A 25,601-nucleotide genomic window follows, 5' to 3' on the forward strand; every position below is an offset into this window, starting at 1 on the left:
TTTTTTAAAGTTAAAGAAGATATTATATATGTAAGGGAAAGTCTTATACTTGGATGTAGCCTTTGTTTTATCTTTGACCCTATGGCCTGGTGTTGTATGGAGCTTCTGTTGGCTTCATTTCGAACACAGGACAGCATCCCAAACAGGAGAGGTGCAGACACTGATTCACACTGAGCAAGCAGGTTTTGTCTTCGTCACTCCCCATTTTGTTCGAGTTCAAATAGAGCCTTTTGTAAAATGTATGTGGCTTTGCCTCACAGTCTATGCCGGACAATGTGCAGTCTCTGATCGTTTTCAAATACTGTAATTGTCCTAGCTCTAGGAAGCTACTGTTATCATCCCCATCACCTCCATGTTTTAGCCAAGAAAAGCGGGGTGCAGGGAGGTGAGAAACTTATCCGAGACCATGCGGCTCACGTTGGAGGCTCTCAGATTCCAGTTCAGAGCTGCGTGATGCCCAGCCCTGCGCCTCTCCACTGGACTTCTGCCTTTTGGTTTCCCTCTCCCTTTTTCCATGCGCTGGCTCACCTTCTCTCCTCTCTTCTGCCGCTTCCCCTGCAGGCCCGTGACCAAGGCGCAGACTAAGAGGTGGCGTCATGCTTCACTCGGCCGTATCATGCTGGCAGCCGCTCCTGGGTCTGGCTGTGGTGATCATCTTCATGGGGTCCACCATCGGCTGCCCGGCTCGCTGCGAGTGCTCCGCCCAGAACAAATCTGTCAGCTGCCACCGCAGGCGCCTGATTGCCATCCCAGAGGGCATCCCCATCGAGACCAAAATCTTGGACCTCAGCAAGAACAGACTGAAAAGCGTCAACCCCGAAGAATTCATATCGTATCCTCTGTTGGAGGAGATCGACCTGAGTGACAACATCATCGCCAATGTGGAGCCGGGAGCATTTAACAGTCTCTTCAACCTGCGTTCCCTCCGCCTGAAAGGCAATCGCCTCAAGTTGGTCCCCTTGGGGGTGTTCACCGGGCTGTCCAACCTCACCAAGCTGGACATCAGTGAGAATAAGATTGTCATCTTACTGGACTACATGTTCCAGGATCTGCACAACCTGAAGTCTCTGGAAGTGGGGGACAATGACTTGGTTTATATATCGCACCGGGCCTTCAGCGGGCTGCTGAGCTTGGAGCAGCTCACCCTGGAGAAGTGCAACCTCACCGCGGTACCCACGGAGGCCCTCTCCCACCTCCACAGCCTCGTGAGCCTGCATCTGAAGCATCTCAGTATCAACCATATGCCTGTGTATGCCTTTAAAAGATTGTTCCACCTGAAACACCTGGAGATTGACTATTGGCCTTTACTGGACATGATGCCTGCCAATAGCCTCTACGGCCTCAACCTCACCTCTCTGTCGATCACCAATACCAACCTGTCCACGGTACCCTTCCTGGCCTTGAAGCACCTGGTCTACCTGACCCACCTGAACCTCTCCTACAACCCCATCAGCACTATCGAAGCAGGGATGTTCTCTGACCTGACCCGCCTTCAGGAGCTTCACATCGTGGGGGCCCAGCTCCGGGCCATTGAGCCACACTCCTTCCAAGGGCTCCGCTTCCTTCGCGTGCTCAACGTGTCTCAGAACCTACTGGAAACTTTGGAAGAGAACGTCTTCTCCTCCCCTAGGGCTTTGGAGGTCCTGAGCATTAACAACAACCCCCTGGCCTGCGACTGCCGTCTCCTCTGGATCCTGCAGCGGCACCCCACCCTGCAGTTCGGCGGCCAGCAGCCCATGTGTGCTGGCCCCGACACCATTCGTGAGCGGTCCTTCCAGGATTTCCACAGCACTGCCCTTTCCTTTTACTTCACCTGCAAAAAACCCAAAATCCGTGAGAAGAAGTTGCAGCACCTGCTCGTGGACGAAGGGCAGACGGTCCAGTTGGAATGCAGTGCGGACGGGGACCCCCAGCCTGTGATGTCCTGGGTGACGCCCCGAAGGCGTCTGATCACCACCAAGTCCAACGGAAGAGCTACCGTGTTGGGTGACGGCACCTTGGAAATCCGCTTTGCCCAGGACCAAGACAGTGGGGTGTATGTGTGCATTGCCAGCAACGCTGCTGGGAACGACACCTACACAGCCTCGCTGACTGTGAAAGGATTCACTTCAGACCGCTTCCTTTATGCCAACAGGACCCCTATGTACATGACCGATTCCAATGACACCCTGTCCAATGGCACCAATGCCAACACCTTTTCCCTGGACCTTAAAACAATACTGGTGTCTACAGCCATGGGCTGTTTCACATTCCTGGGAGTGGTTTTATTTTGTTTTCTCCTCCTTTTTGTATGGAGCCGAGGGAAAGGCAAGCACAAAAACAGCATTGACCTTGAGTACGTGCCCCGAAAAAACAATGGTGCTGTCGTGGAAGGGGAGGTGGCTGGACCCAGGAGGTTCAACATGAAAATGATCTGAGGGTCTACCACGCACACTTGGCTCTGTGTCATTGTCCCGTAGGACAACCTGGCACAGCCGATTACTAGGTCAAAAGGCAGCTTAGTGCAGCTGCCCCTGTGTCAGAGCAGGGTCTGTGGGAGCAGGAGGACTGATTATGGGGACGCTCCACCTAGAGGCAGGCAGGCTGGTGTCCAAGCCCTTCACACAGTGGGATACTAATTGTTTGCATTGCAAATATTGGCATTCTGGGGATCTCAGTAAGGAACCTGAACCTTGGCTCATGCTCATGGACGGTTATTCAACATTTTCTACCACTGCAGAAACAAAAGAAAAAAATTAAAAGGAACAACCTACAATGTAGGATTTACATATTAAAAAAAGACACATTTGTCTAAAATATACTCTACCGAAAAATTTGTATCTATGATTATCCTTTATTAAATCCTTGCATCATACCATACTGTTGGTTCGACACCACAAAGAAATCAATATATTCTTTATTCTTCCATTTTTTTTGAAGCATATATGCTGTATATGTTTTAAAGCAATATGAATGAGAGGTTGTGCTTTTAGTTACTCACCACTATAGATCCAAGTGTGACTTCACCTTCCTTTACATCCAGATAACCCTGAGACCAGATCCCCGGAGTTGTGGGCGGAGATGTGTTGAAAGATGCATTTGTCTGATGTAGGATGCCAAGAAATAGGACCCAAGGCAAAAACTGCTCGACTCTGTTAACTTCTGTTACTATAAATAAAGGCATGTGCCTAGTTTTGATACAGAATGGAATATTTTTTATACTTGTGATATCACACTGGACCAGTGTACTGTAACCAAGCCCTTGGTTTCTCCAGAAGGTGATAGGCCACTAGTTGTACCTGTAAAATGAAGGTAGGTGGTAAGAATGAAAACAATCCATTCAACGACAACTTGATATTTCTTCCATCAGTTGCTACTAATGGGTTAATAGGAAACAAAAGAGTATATACTTATTATATAGCATACTCATGGGGTAATATTCACCTCATAAATAAGATCAAGAATTCAGATGTTCAAAAGCTCGCTGGATAGGTTCTTCTCAGATGCCAACACAAACCAGGGTGATCCATCCATGCAGAACATGATGTTAATACAACTAAGAGGCCGTTTAAAACATGATAGCTGTCTGAAGACTGGAGTGTTGCCAAAGGAAGCATCTAGCAGCTCTGATGTTGTCTATCCAAGTACTAGAGACAAAGTATTACTTTGAATGGGCAACTTCAGGGTTTCTCCCTGCTTCCTTACTAAGTAGAGAATTGGTTCTTGTTTTGAAAATTATCCTGTGTAGACCAAGAGGAATCTGTCTTGTTTTTAAAGAAGTGAGGAAAACAAGGTGAATTAAAAAGTGCTTACCAATTTTTCCCCTCTGACCCAAGGATATTGCCAATTCAATTTTTTAAATGATTGTTACTCAAAGTTAAAATATTATAGTTTGGTTTTTTTAAATGGCATCATGCCATTGCCACCAGTGATCTGGTTCAAGTAAGATATGGTATAATTTGCTAAATGTTGAGTGAATGGATTTTCAAAATATATTCATATGATCTCAGAAAGCATTGGATATAGAGGGTATTCATGAATGTGATCTATTTAACAGCACAGAACAGAGAGGAAATTCCTACAGTTTGCACATGTTGAGAGAGACCTGAAAAAGAGCCCCCTTTTGGATAGCATATAAGCTGGCATAGAAGGTTTGCTTCTTCACATCAGATTGGGGGTTTGACATTCAAAATCTGGCATTTGTTTTAATATTTAAAATCTTGAGTAACTTTAATAAAATTAAATTGCCCCAATAAAAAAAAAAAAGTAGCAGGTCCAGAAATTGTCTTGCCAATTGGCTAAACCCATTCTCCCTTAATAAAGGGTGGAAAATGAGATAAAAATTGAAGACTTGCCTGTTTGAGTCATTTGTAATTTGACTTTCCTGATGATTATCATAGATCTTTCAGAAATTAATTTTCCAATTGTGTAATTACCTCATTTTATCTAACAATACAAATCAAGGTCTGTTGTAAATTCTAGCAAAATTCCAACTTCTGTGCAAAAGGAATGGGTCTTTCAAAATTAAAACACACAGAGAATAAAGATAAAGAAGGTAAAGTAGAGAAACAGTCTATCTTAATTTTTCAGTACTGTGTGGAGCAAATACTTAACTTTGTTGTACAACAACAAAGACAGAAACATTGAACCATTAATTAAAGGGCTTTGTAATTTAACTGTTTTCAGTCAAAATTGATAAAATTTGCTTATGAAATTGGATTAAAGTGAATCCATCCTTGAAAAGATTTAGTTTTTTAAAAAGTTAGTTATTTTATTGGCAGAGGAGAGATTACACTCTCTCAGGGTTTCCATATTCTGGTCCATGGGAAAAATAGCTACTAAGATATTAATAACCATTCTTCCAAAAAAAAAACAAAACAACAGTCCCATAAACGAAGTTGGAGAATGCTGCATTCTGTAACCACCTCTTATAAGTTCAAAATCTATGTGAGCCTAATAAATACTCCAAGAATTCCTGTAAAAAAGATTTCTCTTTAATATTGTTTGTCTTGGGGTTTCTCTAACTTATTTGAGCATGAAGCACTTCTTTTCATGTTGTAATTGTAATCTGGAAAAACCAGCTCTGCAGAACCCACTTTGGTCAACATTAAACTAAAAAGTAGCTCGCTTCTAAAATACTCCTAAACCCAATGTTCCTAACAAAAGAAAAATTACATATTTGAATTGGGCTCCAGTAGATTTTAAAAAAGCATAATTCTTATATAACTGATCTGATTATATAAATGTACTGGCCAGATATTTCTAGGAGAACTTTCTGCCCGAAGCATCATAATCATGGATTTATAGGTAATTGGTCATTCAATTTTCTACTCTTTCATGGTTGGTGCAGATCTTAGGTTCCTTTATACATCTGCAAAGCTCTCATCTTGGGCTCCGCTGCCTGGAGTTCTGGGCTCTAGGATTCAGTTTCACAAAAGGAGCTTCCCCTCATGACTTCAGATTACCTCTTCGTAAGATCTAACTAGGTCATGTAAGATCTAACTAGAACATGGCAGAGACGAACAGCTCAGACCAGCACATGGCCACATTTTCCCGTGAGGAGCCATCTCTGAGTCATCCTCTTCCTAGAGGATTTGTCTCTTAAGAAGTTGTTTAGCCCAGCATTAGTACTTGGGTGACGGGTTATTTGTCTGTGTATATTCAGCATTTCCAGAAAAGTATTTATTCTCTCTAGACATTAAATCTCTAGAAGGAAGAATTGCCTGACTAGAGCCCTGATGGTCCGAAACAATTGACTCATGTCCCAAAATGTCTGAAACCATCTTATGATAACTCACCAAATGATGTGCTTATGTGTTGCTGGCAAGGGATTTCTCCTCTTACAAATTCTCATGTTACTCACTTTTTAAAACCTCTTTCATTTTCATTGTGTTTATCATTATGAGTTTTCCAAATATTCTCAAAGTTTGAAAATGCCAAGTATTGTATTGCCAAGACTGGTACTTCCTAGTTTCTGAGGACACTTGTCAGAACTCCAATTTTGTTCAACTTTCTAGAAAGTTTGCTCATCACCAACAGCTCCCCAGTAGGACAAAGACATTCAGAATTTGCTCTAAGGTGGATTCTTTTTTTCTTTGTCCTGTCAAATTTTCTGTTCTCAGTTCTGAGGAGCTCAGAATTATAATAGAAAAATATTTAAATCGCACCTGCATTGAAGCCTGCCTTTTGTCATTTTCCAAGACTCAAGTAGGAACAAAATATCTGTACAAAAGAGAAGATGTGATCTTGGAGAAGAAAAATTGAGTAGAGCCCCAAGTAAATTAACTTACCCTGCCAGGGTCTCCCTTCATCTGCATGTCTGTCAATACATTTGTTGTAACTTCAGGGACTGTGCTCAGAAGCTGTTCAACAACACAGAATGTGTCTTGGGGCTTTCTAGGAAAGAACAAAAATACATTATTTTCAGTTTAGAAGGCTAAGAAGTGACAAAAGATATATCAAGAGTTTAAAGAAAGGTTGGAGGGAGACACTTGGATCCATTTTAATTATATTCCCTTTATTACTAATTTTGATAGTTTTCTAACTAGCGAAAAATCAGAGCTTATGTTCTTCTTTAACTTTCATAGGTGTCTTTTATACCAGTTCCCTGTGTCCTGCTCAACCTTATATAGCTCACATGAGCTATTCCACTTGGATTTGTGGCATGTGAACCGAGTAACAAAACCTTTGGGACCACAGCCATTCACACTACTTGGTAATCAGGCAAATATTTATCATCTTTGTTGCTGCGATTAAGGTATGAGACACTCCCCATTAGACTATACATCATATGCCTGGTAATTTCCACTGACTTGGCAACACTGGCTTTGGAAGTTCCATCCTTTCTGATAAAAATCTTTGATATTTTCTGATTGAAGAGTTTTGGAGTTATTCTGCCTTTATGTGTGGAAAGCCTTGAAGGATGAAATATTATCTGACTTGTTGATTTTAGAATTGCATCTTTAGGTGAGGCAACAGAGGGTGCTTCTTGGTACTTTAGCACACTTGACATGACTCAGTTACTCCTTCAAGAGCCATTCCCATTCTCAGTTACTCCTTCAAGAGCCTTCTCATTCTCACTCCAGCAAAAGTAGGACAACGGGGGAAGGACAACTTCGCAACCTAATTCTACAAGGTCAAAACGATAGCCTTGACATTTGGGCAACTTACCCAACAAAAACTGGTCTAGGGACATAAGTCTGGACTTGTAAGGTGTTAGCCAAGTAAACTATGCTTTAAATGAACAATGATAGGTTTTCACATCTGAAGTTGGTTTGTCTGTTTTGGGAGCAGTGAATGTAGCTGCAAATGTTCTAAAAAAAATGTTAGAGAATAAAAACTGCTTATCTTGTATAAGCTTTTCAACAGATTGCCCAAAATAAAATACTTTCATCCCCACCCCCCAAAAAAAGGCATGATTTAAGAAGTTTGCAAAAAGTTTGGTTTTTTAAAAACAGGCCTGGAGCTGATGTTCCTCTTTCAAAATATGGGAATCGGATCAACACAAGCTTGCATGTGCCCCAGAGTGCCCTTCTCCTTTGCCACATCCTTTAATGTCTCTTCCTCTCTCTGGAGAACATCCTAAACAGGAGGAGGAAAACAGCAGAGACTGCTACCCCCCCTGAGACAGCCCACAGAGAGATGAGAGCTCTGGTGTGCCCCACAGCTCCCCTTCCTGACACCACACTGAACTGCTCCCTCATCCCCCCTCTGCCTTACTAACCACTGTCGCCTTCCAGCTGCTGTGGTACCTCACCAATGAGCACTCTCTCCAGGGAGGTCTTCTTTCATTGGTACTCGGAAATTCTTGGGTAATTGTTAGACTGGAAATTGCTTTAAAAATAAACCCTCCAGCCTATCTCACATAACACTTTAAAAGTGATTATGTGATTTCTATTCACAAAATCACAAACTGACAGCAATCTGCAGGTTAAGTGATTCTCTCTCTCTCTCTTCTCTCTCTCTCTCTCTCTCTCTCTCTCTCTCCTCTCTCTCTCTCCCTCTCCCTCCCTCCCTCCCTCCCTCCCTCCTCTTCTAGAAGCAGGTGGATTAGTATAAAGCCAGCCTTAAGTAGAAGCTTATTTATAGCCTTAGCAGAATGAGACAAGAGCTGGTACAATCAAGAGAGTCTGCATATTTTAAGCAAGTCTTTACTTTTAATATGCAAAATAGCCATTAGCCAACAACAAAAATGCAAATTTACTTTCCACTAAATTGGTTAACTATATTAATTCCAATGAAGTTCAAAAGATATCTTTCCATATTGAAAATGGGTCACAGTAAAAACATGTGTGCCTAGTCTACAAAGGCAAAAGAAAAAAAAAGCAGAAATGTTGTTGCCATGTTAACTTTCTTCATTTTGTTGCACACCTCCTATTCTAAATTGCTTTAATATCATTACTCCCCACTAAAAGATAATCAATATAATCTACAATACCACATAATTAACAAATAATGATTAAACAAGAGATTAATTCAGACTTGAAAAAAAAAGTTCTCCCAATCTCTATAGCAACATGTGTCCAGCTACACATGGATTCATATACATATCTATGTGATAGCAAGAGACAGGAACTGAGTCATGGATAGACCTTGTTTAGAGAATATTTGTATGGAAACATGTTCTTTTCTTCTCCAGTTATAAAATCAGGTATACCACACACATATGCACTGTCTTTTTCTGTTTTCCACTTGGTGTGGAATGCCCCAAATCATAATTAATTGAAAAGTTATTGTTTATATATACATATATAAATATGTGGGGGAGGGTGGTATTTTTATGTGTTTAAAATGTAACTGTTTTAAAAGTTGATAAGCTTGAGCAAGATGGGGGAAAACAGAATGTGTGTCTATGTTTTTCTTTAATGTCTTTTATCAAAATCTATTCTGGGAACATCCCATGATTGAAAGTACTAAACCAACAAGCTACAAAACTTTTTTTTAAAATGCCTGTTATCTTGTTTTTATTTGCAAAATGTTAGTGCTAATGACAAAAGTATAATGATTTAGGTTTGCATCTCATTGACTAGTATTATTGATTTCTTATTGTGGGCATGATTTTAATATATAAAAATAAGTTCTTATTAATATGTGAAATAAGTTAAAAAAAACAAAGGGCTTAAGCATCTGACATCTCAGTTAAATCCATTGGGGTATAATTAAGAAATGAAACATTATAAAAGACAATTGGAGTCACATGTTAGAAGATAACTCCTTATTGAGAGAAGAAAGTTATATGAACCTTATAGGAAACATTAGATTACTTAAACATCTTTAACACTGTTATTAGATCAAATAATCTTCAAATAATCTCTAGTCAAAGAAGAAGTAGGTCCAGGGAATGGGAATCTAATGTGTGTTGGTGGGTACCACTCAGAGAGGGATATAAGGCCAGGCTATCTGGTTCTAGGCAACATTTCCAAGGCCATGGTTTGACCTGCTGGATATCCAAGTCTAGGTAATATCAACCATACTATAAAGACATGAAGATAAATCCAGTATCACTTGCAAAATTATCTCATATACATTTGACTTGGTTACATAAACCAATAATGACTATAGACATGACTTTAGGTATGAAATATATTTAAGCAAGAACTGAAGAGTTCAGCAAGCCATACATACAACATCATCACATAGTTTTTCTCTCTGAGTTAGCTTCTACTCAGCCAACTATCAGTGATTCAAGACACTGTGCAAAATAGAAAGGCACACGAACAAAAGAGAAATCTTTTATCTCATCCTCAGGCAAATTGGTAACAAGGGGAAGAGAGGGTTTGTTAAGTGTTCAAGAGGGAAAAAACTGAACATGTAAAAACTACATTTGTTCAGTCTTTTTTGTTGAGAATGAAGGTGGTCTCTCCTTATCTTTGGTACTTAAAGGAATAGGCTTTAGGGAGATGAGCTGAGTTAGTGGTCATCCTATGTCACAGACACACACACACACACACACACACACACACAATATCTCGCTAGATGCCTTCCAGTGAAAAGGGACTAGTGGAGGAGGAGGAAGTGAAAAGCTGGCAGGAATGGTATCTGGAAGCCCTACTGGTAAATGATCAGAAAGCCTGGATTCACCTCCAGGCAGCAGCATATACTCAAATTCTGAGACCCTTAGCAAGACATTCACAAAATTTCCCCTTAGCTGTTCTTTAATTGCAAAACGAAGCGCTTGCTGCCAGAAGGGAATTCCTTCCTGAAGACTTTCTGGTAATGTCAGAGCTGCTGGGGGAAGAGTCGTGTTTGACAGTTTTATACTCTACTGAACTAGCATGGCTAAAGCCAAGAGAGTTCTCATGAACACAGTTTGAATGTATTGAGTATATCCCTTTGCCAACAGATGCATCACAAGTTACATAAACTCACTGATCAGGGAGATGTTTCTAGCACTCCAGGACTTGTTCTAAAACAATGAGAAAAGGAATATACAATGAAGTCACGTTTTTAAATGAAACTAAATTTGCATTTGACTCAGCAGCCTCACTCTGGCTCTAGGCTCATAGACACACTCTGGCCATGTGCTGCTTCCTACCTTTGGGAGCCCATCATGGTTTTGTGTTTCTGGGTTTTTGTTTGGATTTATTTTGATTTTTGTTTCATTCCTCTCATTTTCATTGGTCACAAGCATACTGTTCCAACTAGCTGCCTGTTAATATTCCTGTGTCATTTGATGTAGTCAAAATAAAAGTTATGAATTCCTACCTATTCCCTTTAAGGCAGATATGTTTATTATGGAACCCAACAGTCTTTTCCTAATTACCTCATTGTCAGACCTAAAACTCAGGACATGAAGATTAATGTGGAATAAGGCCAAGTGAAAAAGGAAACAGAGAAACCTTAATGGGATTCCTGAGGAGAAATTCACCTAGGAATTCTGCCACTGACTGATGGAAAACCTGAAAACATTGGCTTTGAAGGCTTGTCACTCTGGTGCCTTTCATCAACTCTTACAAACAACCAAATGCAGAAATTATGATCCTCTATCAAAAAAATTGGATTGAGAAAGAAATCCTTTAGGATAGCTATGCAGACATTGTTTCATTTCATAATACTCTAAACTGGGTAAATCAGAATGTTGGGACACATCAACAAATCTCTCTAAATAGTACATCTATTTTAATGCCACACACACACATATTACTAAGAACCATCTGAAGAAAGAAAAGGGAAAAGAAAAGGCAAGTGGAAAATATGTGGCTTACCTGTGGATGTTTACTATTCTGTTTGTCCTCTAAGAAGAACAATACCAGAACTCAATCACAAGAAGTCAGAGTCTGAGAGTCGAAAACCCAAGGAGAGTCTTCACAAAAACAACATACTACTCGATAGGTTACCTCTTTGCTGGAAAGACCTAAATCTTACATGTGATTGCAGAAGTTAAGTCTATATTGAATATATTGAATAATTTTGTTCACTGTCACATTGGGAGATAAATCTACTTACCAGACCCCACAGGGGAAACACTTATATGAGCCACTTCTAATTGCAGCATCAATAGTCATATTTTTAATCACAATTGATCAAGCATGTTGGTACCATAGCACAGAAGCAACTCACCACATTTAATCTCACCATGAGCTATTAGCTGGATGTACAAAAGAATAATAGGTTACATCTCCTATATACATTCACGGCTGGCACAGAATGAGATAAACACTTTTTTTAAATGCACACACAAATCCATACCATGGCATCCAGAGTTTTGTTAAGCCTATCAGTTGAAACATCCTATGAGGATTTAATTCACTAAGTACAGAACAAGTGTGTAATGCAGAGAGATTACAAGTCAGCTCCACCATCCTGATTTCTACAAGCTCTTCTATTTTGCAACACCCGAAGAATTTGGCCACCTCCATTTTAGTGGTCTCAGGAGCCTCCCATGGCCCTGAATAAGAAATGTTCTGGTATTGACAAGGGACTGGTTTCAATACATGGCAGCTGTTTTCTGTCATGAGTCTTCAGGCAGAAAAAAATGGGTTTACCAAAATGGAAAGTACTTCAAAAGTTGGTGAGTCAACAGAAGAGTGATTCATTGTTTTAGTTCAATGTCTTTTCTTTTTTAAATATATTTTTATCGATTTCGGAGAGAAAGATAAAGGGAGAGATAGAAACATCAATAATGAGAGGGAATCATTGATCAGCTGCCTCCTACATGCCCCACAATGGGGATCGAGCCCACCACCCAGGCATGTGCCCTGACTGGGAATCGAACCGTGACCTCCTGGTTCATAGGTCAATGCTTTACCACTGAACTACACAAGAATTTCTTTTCAATGTATTTTCAAATTAGCATTTGGTAAGAACTGGAGAGCACACACTTTTCAAATGAATGACAAGGAAGACATAGGTATACACGAGAGAATTTCATTTTGAAGGAAAAGGAATATAGTCCTGTCTCTAATATTAACCTTCATAGTTTGGGTTCTAAACCAACAAGTATACAAACTCTATATTAAAAATTATTTTAAATAGCTGTGTATTTATATCCTTTTAATGCCACAAGTATTAGCTTAAATACATACCCACAGATAATTCAGAAATCTAAACTCCTTATTCTTGTTTAGAAATTGGAAATCAGATTTCTCCAGCTTTTGTTTTAAAATATGTAGAACATTTAATTTTCCACTTATCCAAGCACAATCTTTATTCATTCTTTCATTCATCTATTTAATCATGCAACATCTGGGTATCTGTTATCATAATTACTGAACAGCACATCAATAAATAAAGTCATTATTGAAATGTGATCCAAACTTTAATTCTGCATTGCTCCACATTAACTTCTTTGGCTTCCATGTTGACCACAACCTGTTTCTCATCCTATCATCCAAATCAGGTGGTTTAGAGAAGGGCCTTAGTGTCCAACTGGCCAGGCACTAGTCTGGCTTTAAGACCTACCTGCTTTAATGATCCACTCTCAGGGAGTCAGAATCGTTACCTACTAAATAGACAAGGATCTGGAGTTAGAGTCCCCAGGACTCTCACTGGGTTCCTGTTTCTTTATGGACAAGCTACTTAACAGCTCTGCATCCCCATCTCTCAAAACGACCATAACACTACCTACCTCACCAGGGTGCTGTGAGGCTTACAGGGAAAGCATGAGGGAATGGTGAGTAGAATTTGGGGCCTACTACAAAGGTGGTACAGGATGAAGCTGGACAAAGTCATTGAGTATGCACCCCTCTCCCCCTGGGAGTCCCAGGTCTGCCATGATATGTTTACTCCCTTTACAACTAGCATCTAAAACAGCATTGACCATAAATTGGCTTGGTTTATCTTTCATATGAACCTCTACATGAAATCTACAAGATTCATCACAACCCCTCCCCCTTTTCTCTTTGAGAGATACTGACTTAGAAAAATTACTAAACTAATTTTAACAAAGGATAATAAAATATTTCACTTCCAGGTGCTGGGGGTGAGGGAACAGTTATTTATTTTAATATGAAACAAGAGTTTGAATGGATATCTTCAAGGGTATGGGTTTTATTGGAGAAATTTATTGCCTGGGGCTTTCTGTTGTTTTCAGTCTGACTTCCCAGCTCTCTGTACCATTGTTTTAAAGTACATCTCCTTCCCTTTTATTGGAAGGGAAACTACAATCCTGTTTCCAGATGATTCTTTTCATGTAGTCTGTTTTGCTCAAAGGACAAATTCTTTTCACAACTGTTGTAATTATTTTTCTAGAGGGCCATTTTAATTGCCACATTGTTTAGCTAAGCCCTATTGTCTTGGTGTCCTTCAACATTGTCAGTTGCTTTAAAATACAGGGGTGGGAGGGGGAGCTAATAAGCACATTGTTGTAATTGATTTATATGTTTGAACTGTCTTATCAGAAAACAAGGTTATGAATTCATCTGTTGAGACACAAAAATAAAATACTTTCCTAAAAAATTATATTTAGTTTTGAATGTTATAAAACACCATTTTTTTTACCTTTTTAATGTTTCATTAATAGTGTTGCATTATTAATCATATAAGAAAAGTTTAGCCTTCTCCTATATTCACTGGTATAGCTCAGTTCTTTATTACATATCCTTGGAAAACAATAAAATAAAACTGTTCCAGGTTTAGAATTGAAAGAAATCAAGAAGAGCCCATTCTGAGGCATCTGCATTCAAGGAATTATACAAGCAGATGGCTATAAAGAAATAGGCCATCCAAGGTATATTTTGCCTTTTTTTTTTCCAGCAAAAAATGTCATTGCAATTGATGGGAAATAATCAGGAGATATTATTTTTCTCAGTTGGGAAATTTAAGAAATGGAATAAAGATAATTGAGCTTGACTAAAAACAAATCTCTGGCCAAGGTCTTGCCATAGTAATTTAGAGAAACTGATTTTTTTAAAGCCAAACATCATTTGTATCTTACCTTGGGCTGCCATAACAAAATACCATAGGTGGGGTGGCTTCAACGTCAGAAATGTGTCACATTCCTGGAATCTGGAAGTCCAAACTCAAGATGTGAGCAGGGTCAGTGTCTAAGAGGGCTCTGCCCTGGGCTGCAGACAGCTCCTTGCTCACTGTGTCCTCACATAGCCTTTCTTTGGCGCACTGCATGTGGGGAAAGGAAGATACTGCTTTCTTCTTCTTCTTCTTCTTCTTCTTCTTCTTCTTCTTCTTCTTCTTCTTCTTCTTTCTCTCTCTCTCTCTCTCTCTCTCTCTCTCTCTCTCTCTCTCTCTCATTTCTTCAATATATTTTTATTGATTTCAGAGAGAAAGGAAATGGGAGAGAGAGAGAGAAACATCAATGATGAGTGAGAATCATTGATTGGCTGCCTCCTGCACACCCTCTACTGGGAATCAAGCCCACAACCCGGGCATGTGCCCTGACTGGGAATCCAACTGTGACCTCCCAGTTCATAGGTTGATGTTCAACCACTGAGCCATGTTAGCCAGGCTCTATCTCTTTCTTTATAAGGCCACCGATCCTATCAGATTAGGACCCCACCCCCATGACTTCATTTCCTCCTAAAAGCCCTATCTCCAAATACAACACATTGGGGGATAGAGCTTCAACCTATGGATTTGGGGGAAGGGGACACAGAAGAGTCCACAGCAGTTGGTTTTTGCACATTTATTAAAGTGCTACATCATCTTTATTTACCAATAGCATGCAAGATGGTATATGATATTAGGAAGGCGAGTTAGGGAAGTCAGTATAAACAAGTAAGATAAATTGAGACAGATTTCAATAAGAAGTAAAAACCCGGTCCTGGTTTCGCTTGCTTTACTACTCTTCGACTCTTCCAGACTCTGGCATAGTGGCACTACTTTGGGGGCAATTACATATGATTTCATTCTATATCACCAAAGTCCTTAAAGAGCCATGCCTTTATCTCATCATCCCCGGAGTTATGTTGTGATTTCTCAAAAACCTTAACTTCTTATTCAATAACATTAATTAACTTCTTTCTAGAACACCCATCCCTCATCTGATGCTCCTCTTAAACCCGAAGTTCTTGTTTGACTCTGCCCTCTCCCTCACCCACTAAAGAAAACATTACACAGATTCTATTTTCAAGGAAAAAGATACAGCACTATTCTTCTCAGGGTGAAATGGACTCATCTTCCAGGTCAGCCGGACCATTTTCAGTAGGCAGACTGGCTCACCCGTGCTTGTGTTAAGACCATTTGCTTGAGCTGAAGCGTCCTAGTGAATATGCCGGAGAGACCCAAACTGTTGGAAGAAGATAGCTGCCTAAATGAAAACTTGCTCAAGATGCCCACACACTTCCCTGTCGCTATTGCTACTGGCTTTGCAGATAGTGCAGAACCTGGTGCCAGGCTCAGTGTGATAAGCCAGCATTTGGTTGATTTACTCACGAGGTTCCCAGTGAACCAAAATGCTGTGTGGGAGGATGCATAGAATACAGAGTTCCCAAAACTGGGGGAAGTCAGGGAGAAAGAGAACAAATTTTTCCAAGATTGTATTTGTGTTTACAAGCTAGATTCCCTCACATGAAACATTCTGTTATGAACACTGAACGGGTCCAGAGTCCTGGCCTATCTTGGCTGTGGCAATTTCTGAGGCTGCCATTTGAATTTCTAAACCTCTCACACCTGACCATTTTGCCAGGAACAAATTCCAGCATGTAATAATTACAAGATTTTCCATCAATAGGTTGGTGAAGCTTGGTGGACTCAACAATGGCTGAGCCACATATGTAGTTTACCTGTTAGAAAAGGCTAAATGGCACTTCCCCCAAACCTGAATAGGATTGTTAACTTCCAGACAGCTCAGGGCATTTTATTGCCTCCTGTTGGCCAAACACCTGAACAGCTGTAGGCTATTCCCCAAAATGACAATGCTTCTGTACCCTTTGAAACCTTACCTTTTGAAGTGTATTATCTCCACCTTGCCTTAGGACAAATTGTGTTAAATAAATAGCATGGGTCCTTAGTCAAGGTGTAGCCTTTCAGTTCCTTTAGCTGAAGGTCCTCTGACCCCCCATTGCCTTTCAAAATTATCTTTTGTTTTTGGACTCCTTCTTGAATCTACACATCAGCCCCTTTCTCCAGAATGCTGAACTCTTTGTAAGGCTGGGACAAGAACCCCAACACCATTTGGCTATGCTTCTCACACATTCCTCTTCCAAAGGCCCAGGGCAAGATACATGTCACTGAAGTAGTTAACAGGGGCTCATTTTATTTTATTTCTCCTAATTATAATATATGCTGGTTCATTGTAAGAAATCTGGGATATACAGAGAGGTTGAGAAAAATAAAATTCTATGCCCACCTGTCACAAGAAAATAGTTATTATTACAGCCTAATCCCTTTTGATATTTTCAGAATAATAACCTAGTTCATAAAATAGAGAGTTAAAATGTTCCACTGCCACCATGACTTCTTCCTCTTCTACTCTTTCTTCTCCTCCTGAACTTCCTTTTTTCCCTACTTCCCTCCACTAAACAGAAATAACCTGCCTACTTCCTCACCACTCTACTCAGGATATTGCAGAAGGGTTACGGGAAAGTCCTCTGTAGTGACCATGATGGGATGGGAACTGTATCCTTAAACATTCCTTTTCTTAAAAAAAAAATACTCTTACTCAGACCCTGGTCCTTTTTGAAATTTACATAAAGAAACTAGAGGCAATAATGGCTACCAATTAGTAGGCACCGAAATTTTACAAGAACAAGCTCATTAATCTTTGCGAAAGCCATAGAATTGAGCATTATCTTTATCATTTTATAGTATCCATCCTCCTTCTATTCTGCCATGCTGTCTCTCAACTCTAAATTTTTTCTAAGTAGAGCAAAACCTTAAGATCTATCATAAGGAGACATATGACTACCATACACGGCCATCCAGCTTCCAGCACTTCCTTTGCTATTTCTTGATATTCTATTCTTTTCTGTGCTCCCCTCTCCCATACCCCAGCACCCCTACACACACCATCCCCACCACCTGTATCCCTTATTCATTCCCCCAATGTTCTTTGCAAAAACTTCCATCCGGTGAACTCTCTTATTGCTAATGTGGATCTAACAAGGGATGCTCTGAAAATGCAATTGTAATTTGGTATTAATTAAAAACTAAATGATAGCTCAGTGTATGCTTTGGTCCCCTGTTTGTAAAAGCTTCTTGACTGTCTTAATGTGCAAAGGGACATTTTTTTTCCTCTGAAGTTATCATCTAGTAACTGTGATCACAGCCACCACAGGGGAAAGGGTTATTGCTCCTCATCAACTTCAAAAATCTCCTGCCCTTATGATTAATAAAGTCCCCTTTTTATTGGCTCATTTGGGAAGTTGGTTATGTAATCCAAATACAGCCGAATTGGCTGATTCTTTGTGTTGCGTGTTTTTTCCTGACATATTTTTCTGGATGAGAATAGGATTTTCCTGGAATTGAAGTAAAACAGAAGATAAAACTAGACTGTGCCAGCCATAGGGAGAGAAAAACCCAGCATGGCCTTCCCCGGGAATCATCTGTCTGTTCTGCAGAACTCCTGTTCTCTTATAGAGAAGAGCCAGTCTTGGGGTCAGTGAAACACAGACGCATATTTGCCCAATTTGAGAACATTGGGTATTGAGTCTGGCTGAAAACTTCTGCTCATTGGAAAAGGAGAGATGTAGAGACAGCTGTCTCCACCTGGAGGTTAATGACGCAGAAGGACACCATGTACCAACTCTGACCCAACAGCCCTCACAACCACCTCCCCCGGAGGATGAAAGCTCCCTTCGGACCACCAGTGGTTGCCTGCTGGTGTGGAGCGAGGCAGTCCAAGCACACCACTGGACGTCCATCTCTCTCAGAGACAAAGAATGACAGAGTGATTTCAACACGGAAAGTGCAACGTAGTATTTAGGTTTCCAATTAAAGGCCTTCATGTTCAGCAGGGACCAGGCCAACCGTGCAAGGGTCTTTCACAATCTTTGCAACCTAACGTGGATTATTTATGTGCCTTCTCATCTCCCTCATTTGCCATAGCATGCTTTCATCTGTCAGAGTTATTACGTACGTAGTACACTTCCCAAATTCCTTCTCATTTCATGTGCACCTGAGAGGAGAAACCAAGAGAAAGGGTTCCATTCTTGGGTGCTTTCAGCAAGATTAGAAACAAGCAAGCTGATATCTGGCCTCTTTGTAAATCATGCACGCAAGGATTTATTGAGTACCTACTCTGTGTCAGTTAATATGCTAGCCTCTGGGGGTCCTGCGTTAAACAAGACACCTGAAGAGGGAGGTATCAAAGCACTGCCTATTCCTAAGCTGCTGCTCTGCCTGGAAGCCCTTCATCGGGTTGGCTTTTATTCCCTCCTCTGTCCGTTTTGTGAGGTGGAAATTGAAGTAGTTATATCAGCCCTGACATGAGAAGCTGGGCCAGGCACAGTGGCCTAGTGAGGAGAAGACCTCAGACAGGTGTTGCAGGCCAAAGGTTCAATTTTACTACCAAAGAGCAGCTCTATGGACAAAAATATATTAATTAAATTAAATCAAATAAATAAAAATAATAAAAAATTAAAGTCTTGTTACAGTGGACTGTCCAAAAGGAAATGCCTTGGGATGGGGCTAATAGAGACACTTTCCATTTTAGAAATGTCATCAAGAGAAAGGAGATGAAGTGCTGTGGGTAAGTCTCTCCTCTGTCCTTGGAAATGCTTACAATGGTGGGGAAGGGTTGTGTCAATACCCCTGCGGTGGAGGGACAGCCAAATACAGAGTTTGGCATACAGTAAGTGCTCCATAAACGTATGTCAGATAAATGCGTATACAGCCTAAAAAAAGAACACACCATGAGGAAGCATATTTATAAATAAGGAGTAGTAGCTCATCTGCATGAAGCTCTGGAACCAATCATTCACTTTTCTACTTGTGTTTATTTTTATGTATTTTAATAACATAAATAATAAATGTTCATTATAAAACCATATCCGAAGAAACTAGAAACACCAATCAGAAAGGATATATGCACTCCTATGTTCATAGCAGCACAATTCACCATAGCTAAGATTTGGAAATAGCCTAGGTGCCCATCAGCAGATGACTGGATCAGAAAACTGTGGTACATCTACACAATGGAATACTATGCTGCCATAAAAAAGAAGGAATTCTCATCATTTGCAGCAACCTGGATGGAATTGGAGAACATTATGTTAAGTGAAATAAGCCAGTCAATGAAAGAAAAATACCACATGATCTCACTCATTTATGGATAATAAAGAACATTATAAACTTGAACAAAAAGACAGATACAGAGACAGTAAAGCATCAAACAGACTGTCAAATTACAGGGGGAAAGTTAGGGAGAGGTGGGGGAGATAAGAGATCAATCAAAGGATTTGTATGCATGCATATAAGCATAACCAACGGATGCAAAACTCTGGGGGGTGAGGGCATATATGGGAGTGGGGTGGGGGGTGGCAATGGTAAGATATGTACACATATAATACCTTAATAAAAAAATTGAAAAAAAAAAGAACAGATAAGAAATAGAAAACTTAAAATTTTTAATAACCTAAAGGGATGACTACTGTTAACCTTTAGGTGGTTAAATCAACATGTACTTTTAATGGGTACAGACTGTTTGATCAACTTCTTTGTCACTTAGCATTTTATTAGGAATCTCCATCTGAAGTGGCTGCACAGAATTCCATTGTTTAATTGTACTGTAATTATCTGATGCAATATTTTTGGATATCTAATTTGTTCCTAACTTTTTCTTACTATAAATGACTGTGTAGTGGATAGCTTTGAAGATAAATTGTTACTTGTGTTCATAATTACCTCCATAAGCTAAATTATCTGAAGTGGAATTGAGTCAAAAATTAATGCAACTTTTTGAGGTTTTTGATAACTAGTAACCCCAGTTTACAGTTTGAGCCACAGGGTAGACAAGGGTTATTTCCCCTGAACTCTCATGAACCACTCTAGCTTTCGATAAAAGCATCCTACCTAATAAAAGAGTAATATGCAAATTAATCATCACTCCGCTACACCCACAAGCCATGCCCACCAGCTACACCCACCAGCCAATCAGAGCGAGTATGCAAATAAACCCAACCAAGATGGCTACAGCCACAGAGAGCAGGAGGGAGGCTTGGGTTTCCCAGGCAATGGAGGAAGCCAAGCTTTCCGCCTGCCCTTGATGGCCTAAGCCTCCACTCAAGGCTACAAAATTTCAATTATAGAAGGTAAACAAATCCAAACAGAAATGGCAGCAGCCACAGAGCTGGAAAGAGCGGGAGGCTAGGGTTGCCCCCGGCAATGGAAGAAGCAAAGATTTCCACACACCCTGGCCGGCCCAGGCCTCCACTTAAGGCTACAAAGTTTCAATTATAGAAGATACACAAACCCCAACAGAAATGGCTGCTGGCCAAAAGCAAGCAGGAGGCTTGGCTCTGCTCCAGGCTACAAAGTTTCAATTGTAGAAGGTAAATAAATTCCAGATACCAGGGCCTCCGTTTGGGTCACCAGGGGGCATGGCTGGCCTGCAAACCACCACAGGTCCCTCGCTCAGGCTGACCCACACCCCAAGGGAACCCCCACCCTGATCCGGGACACCCTTCAGGGCAAACCAGCTGGCCCCCACCTCTGCACCAGGCCTCTATCCTATCTAATTAAAGAGTAATATGCAAATTGACCATCACTCCAACACACAATATGGCTGCCCCCATGTGGTCAAAGATCCTGCCCCCATGTGGACACAAGATGGCCACCACAAGATGGCCAGCAGGGGAGGGCAGTTGGGAGGCATCAGGCCTGCAAGGGAGGGCAGTTGAGAGGGACCAAGCCTGTAGGGGAGGGCAGTTAGGGGTGACCAGGCCGGCAGAGGAGGGAAGTTGGGGGCAAACAGGCTGGCAGCAGAGTGGTTAGGGGGTGATCAGGCTGGCAGGCAAAAGTGGTTAGGGGCAATCAGGAAGGCAGGCAGGCGAGCAGTTGGGAGCCAGCAGTCCTGGATTGTGAGAGGGATGTCCGACTGCTTGTTTTGGGATCGGGCCTAAACGGGTAGTGGGACATCCCTCGAGGGGTCCCAGATTGGAGAAGTTGCAGGCTGGGCTGAGGGACACCCCCCCGACCACCACCCCGTGCATGAATTTTGGGCACCGGGCCTCTAGTGTATAATAAAGACTGTCACCTGTCTTTAGGTGAAGTACACTCAGATCCCACCTGACCTCACATCATTGTCCTGCAATAACATCAAACTCTTTGCCTGTAATATTTTTCATCACCCTGTGCAATTTCCACTCAGGTTCTTGTATTAAAAGTCATGTGCCTAACAGGGCCTTCTGAGTTTAATAACTTGTATTCACTTGACTGCAGGTAAGAACAAGAACTCATTCATTCATCCAAGAAATACATAGTGAATACTTTTAATGCACCAGACACTCTTCAGACCATGCTATAAGAACTGAACAAGATAATAAAACCCCAAATCACAAGAGAACATATTTTGAAAGATAAGAGAGTTCTAGAAAGGTAGTCAGGGAAGTCCTTTCTGAGGAGACACCTGGATAAAATGACCCATCAAACCATGCTTACATCTGGGGCAGTGGTCGCAAACTCATTAGTCAACAGAGCCAAATATCAACAGTACAATGATTGAAATTTCTTTTGAGAGCCAAATTTTTTAAACTTAAACTTCTTCTAACGCCACTTCTTCAAAATAGACTTGCCCAGGCCATGGTATTTTGTGGAAGAGCCACACTCAAGGGGCCAAAGAGCCGCATGTGGCTTGTGAGCCGCAGTTTGCCTACCATGGATCTGGGGTAAGAGATTGTCAGGAAAACAAAAGAAGAGCATAGGCAAAGGTCCTGCAAAAGGAAGTGAATTTGGCATGTTCAGAGAACAACAGGAAGGCCAGTGTAACTACAGCAAAGTAGGAAAGACAGATGGTGGTAAGGAAGGAGGCTAAAGAAGGGACAAAATCGAGAAGGGCCTAGGAGACCCCTCAGAAGACTTTGAATTTTCCCCTAAATGATGGAAAGCATTTGAGAGTTTTATGCAGGTGTGGAGAGATCTGATTTAGATTTTCTAAATCTCATTTGGATGGTTGAGTGGAGAATAAACTATGGGTACCAAGTGAAAGTAGGAAGACGAGCTGAAATGATCTTGTAATAGTGTAGGCAACTAAGCATTTCAAGCTCCTGAATCCTGTTTTGGAAGGAGGCAAGAAATTTAAAGGTGATATGAATACTCCTGGTTAAAAGCAGAATCCAATCATTACATTACCTGGCTCAGTGACTAAAGAATGCCTGGTCATCTCCACGTTATCATTTCTACTACTTGTCAGATTGGTTTCCATGTGAAGGTGTCTATAGAGCATGCAACGAGAACTGTTAGTGCATGAAGGAACTCTTTCAGCCTCGTCTGGTACATACTAGTACCTGGACCACACTGTCACAAAAAGCCTCAACCAACATGTCCTCTTAAGGTAGAGGTCAAATTACTAGATGGGACTCGAGGAAATTCTGTGGTGCCCTTTCCCTGTGACTCTTGGCCAGTCTTGCCATTGACCATGCCACACTTTGAATTAAGAACTGAGTTGAAAGCAACAGCATTGCAAATATGAGAGTTCAGTTATTGATCTATTTATAATCCAATGTCTATTCATAAATATTATGGAAGACCTAAATTGAAAGTTTGTTTCTAATATTTCACTGAATATTATGTAAGCTTTTGAGAGGGTAAAAGCACAAATAACTTTATCATTTTAAGGAACACTGAATTTTTTAAGAATATAAAAGCAGGGTTTAGTGTTTTTCTTTTAAAATGACACACACAAATAAAAAGACTTCCGAACCCGCAAGGACATACACTCAGCAAAAGTCTGGGGAAAACCGAAATGTCTGGTTCTCTGTAAGTATGTCTTTTTATTTTGAAGCTTTTCCTTTTAATTCCCTCTGACATGAATGTGTAATGCTGAGAATCCATGCTAATGAAGAATGTGTCCACAAGATGTATAATGCATGCCTTTTAATTAGTTCTGCTGCTACAATTGATTAACATTTTGCCTGTGCAGTACTATTACAAAAAGGAGCAGTGCAACACTGTGCGTGCCTAGTCCCTGTAGGGGGAAAAGCACTGAACATTGCCATTGTGTACCATCTGCACCGCCAAAGCCAGCGTGCTCTTCCTATTGAAGGTCTGTGGGGAGGTGCTTTAAGCAGCCTGGAAAAAAGCAGCAGAAATAAAAGACAAAATTAAAGGGCAAAAGGCCCAGAGGAGTGAATATGGGAAGTGTTATAAGAGGAAGGAAAGAGATCAAGACAAATGGAGTGTGAAAAACCCCATAACTCTATTTGGAATCTGGGGCAGATGGCATAGATAGAAATAAAAACAGAGGAAAGAGAGACTGTGAATGCAAATTGTGTGCATATACGTGTGTATCACCACATGTATATGCTCAGGGAAACATGTGTGGGTGCATACATATATGTTATTGTATGTGAAATGACAACGACAGATATTAACTATCTATAATACTAAAAGCATAATATGCTAATTAGACCAGATGTCCTTCCAGACGACCTTCCAGACGAAGCCGGGGCTGCGAGGAAAGCCCGGGTCCCGGGTGCCAGAGGGAAGCTGGTGCCAGCAGCCGGAGTAAGGAAGGCCTACTCTTGCATGAATTTCATGCATCGGGCCTCTAGTAGAAACATAAGGCTCCAGAACAGCACAGAGCCTGCTGATTAAGTGACTTCCCCCGGGGCCAGACCCACCTGATGCAGCATTTCCATCAATCACACATCCTTCATCACCTGCCCCAGGTGACAGGAAGGACCATTCATCATTGGCCCCCAGGCACATACAGGGTGTCCTATGTATGAACTCTGTGCTGGGTGCTGCGGAGACAGTGCTAAAGAAAGAAAAATTCCTTGCTTCAAGTTGATTACAGTCCAGCATGGAGAGGACAAGGCAACAGGGAGTTAGGGTGCTATGGCCTCACAACGCGAGAGCAAATACATGCAGACTGCTGGCACAAAGCTTGGGCAATTTGGGGAAGGATTTCCGACACAAGCGATTTCTATCCTGAGACAATCATATGAAAAGCAGGTGGGAAAAGAATGCTTCAGGTAAGGGAACATTCTATGCAAAGGACTTGAGAGAAGAAACGCAAATGGTCCAGGAGGATGGGGAGGGACCAGCGGGTTGGGAGACTGACGAGTGGCAAGGTCATTAGGCAGAGGCCAGGTCATGAGGCCCTCTCTTGGCGGAGCTGGTTTCAACAAAGGTCAGCAAATTTACTCATTTTAAGACTTCTCACAGACCACGCAGTACAATGAAGGGCACTGTGAATTTCCAAGTGAGTGAGACAGCAGGCAGAATTCCTTAGTCTTCCCCCACTAAGCTGTGTTCTTTTCTAGCAAAATACCTGCTCATATCTTAGGTACTTAACAAAAGGCCTGTTAGGCTCCATCTGAGCATCACTCCTAGATAAGCATTTGAACTCCACTTTGGATCTTCCATAACCTACCCCCTCAGCCTACCCATTCAGATACTGTAAATTCATATTCACAGTAGTCCTCCTATGTTCCTTTTTCCCTTTTATGATCATCTCACTTCTTTATTCTCCCTTACAGCAATTTCCAAACTCCTTTCAGATCTCCAGTTTTTCCCCATCACTCCTCTCTCTCTCAGCACTTTACAGAAATTAGAAGCCATCAAATGGAAACTGCTTCGTTTCCTGCTACCAAACTCTTACTTCTCCCACATGAACACCCACCTCCCTCTTATCACAATAGAGGAACTTTCCATCGCCCTCTTCATTTAAATCTTACCCCTCCATTAGTTCAGTAAACTAACACTATGAAGTGTCCTTTCTCACAACAGTCTCCCATTAAAACAACACTAGCCATTAACCCACATTCCTCTCCAGCAAGGGATCTCTCGCCTCCTCACAGAGTTCCTTCATTTGTTGCTGTCCCTTAGTCTCTATTTCCTCACTCATTTTTCCACTTGCATTTATCCCTGAAAACAGCTCTTGCCAAGGGTTGTCAATGCCTCTCTGAGACTAAGGCTAAGGGACCTTTCACCGTGCTCAGCTTCCCTTGCCTCTCACTAGAACGTTAGTTACCCTGTTGACCACACCTGTCACTTAAAACACCTTTCCCTAGTCCTCTTACCTGGTTTCCTCTGTAATCTCCTTATCAGCCTCCCACACAGATGTG

The 25,601-nt window shown here is 41.3% G+C and overlaps 1 protein-coding gene and 1 long non-coding RNA gene across 2 annotated transcripts in view; one reads left to right on the top strand and one right to left on the bottom strand.

Moving 5' to 3' along the window:
* Positions 1-596: 596 nt before the first annotated feature.
* On the top strand, positions 597-2,521 carry LINGO2 (leucine rich repeat and Ig domain containing 2). The gene has a single exon (XM_008160024.3). The coding sequence runs from the start codon at positions 597-599 to the stop codon at positions 2,415-2,417; it is 1,821 nt and encodes a 606-aa protein (XP_008158246.2). The 3' UTR covers positions 2,418-2,521.
* Positions 2,522-2,523: 2 nt separating this feature from the next.
* Positions 2,524-25,601, bottom strand: part of LOC129151629 (uncharacterized) — a 70,108-nt gene continuing 47,030 nt past the window's right edge. The window contains exons 2-3 of the long non-coding RNA XR_008558268.1: positions 6,270-6,375; positions 2,524-3,278 (exon numbers count right to left, since the gene is read on the bottom strand). This is a non-coding gene — a long non-coding RNA (uncharacterized LOC129151629). The remainder of the gene's footprint in view (positions 3,279-6,269; positions 6,376-25,601) is intronic.

The sequence above is a fragment of the Eptesicus fuscus genome, chromosome 15, assembly GCF_027574615.1.
Source record: "Eptesicus fuscus isolate TK198812 chromosome 15, DD_ASM_mEF_20220401, whole genome shotgun sequence".
Taxonomy (NCBI): domain Eukaryota; kingdom Metazoa; phylum Chordata; class Mammalia; order Chiroptera; family Vespertilionidae; genus Eptesicus; species Eptesicus fuscus.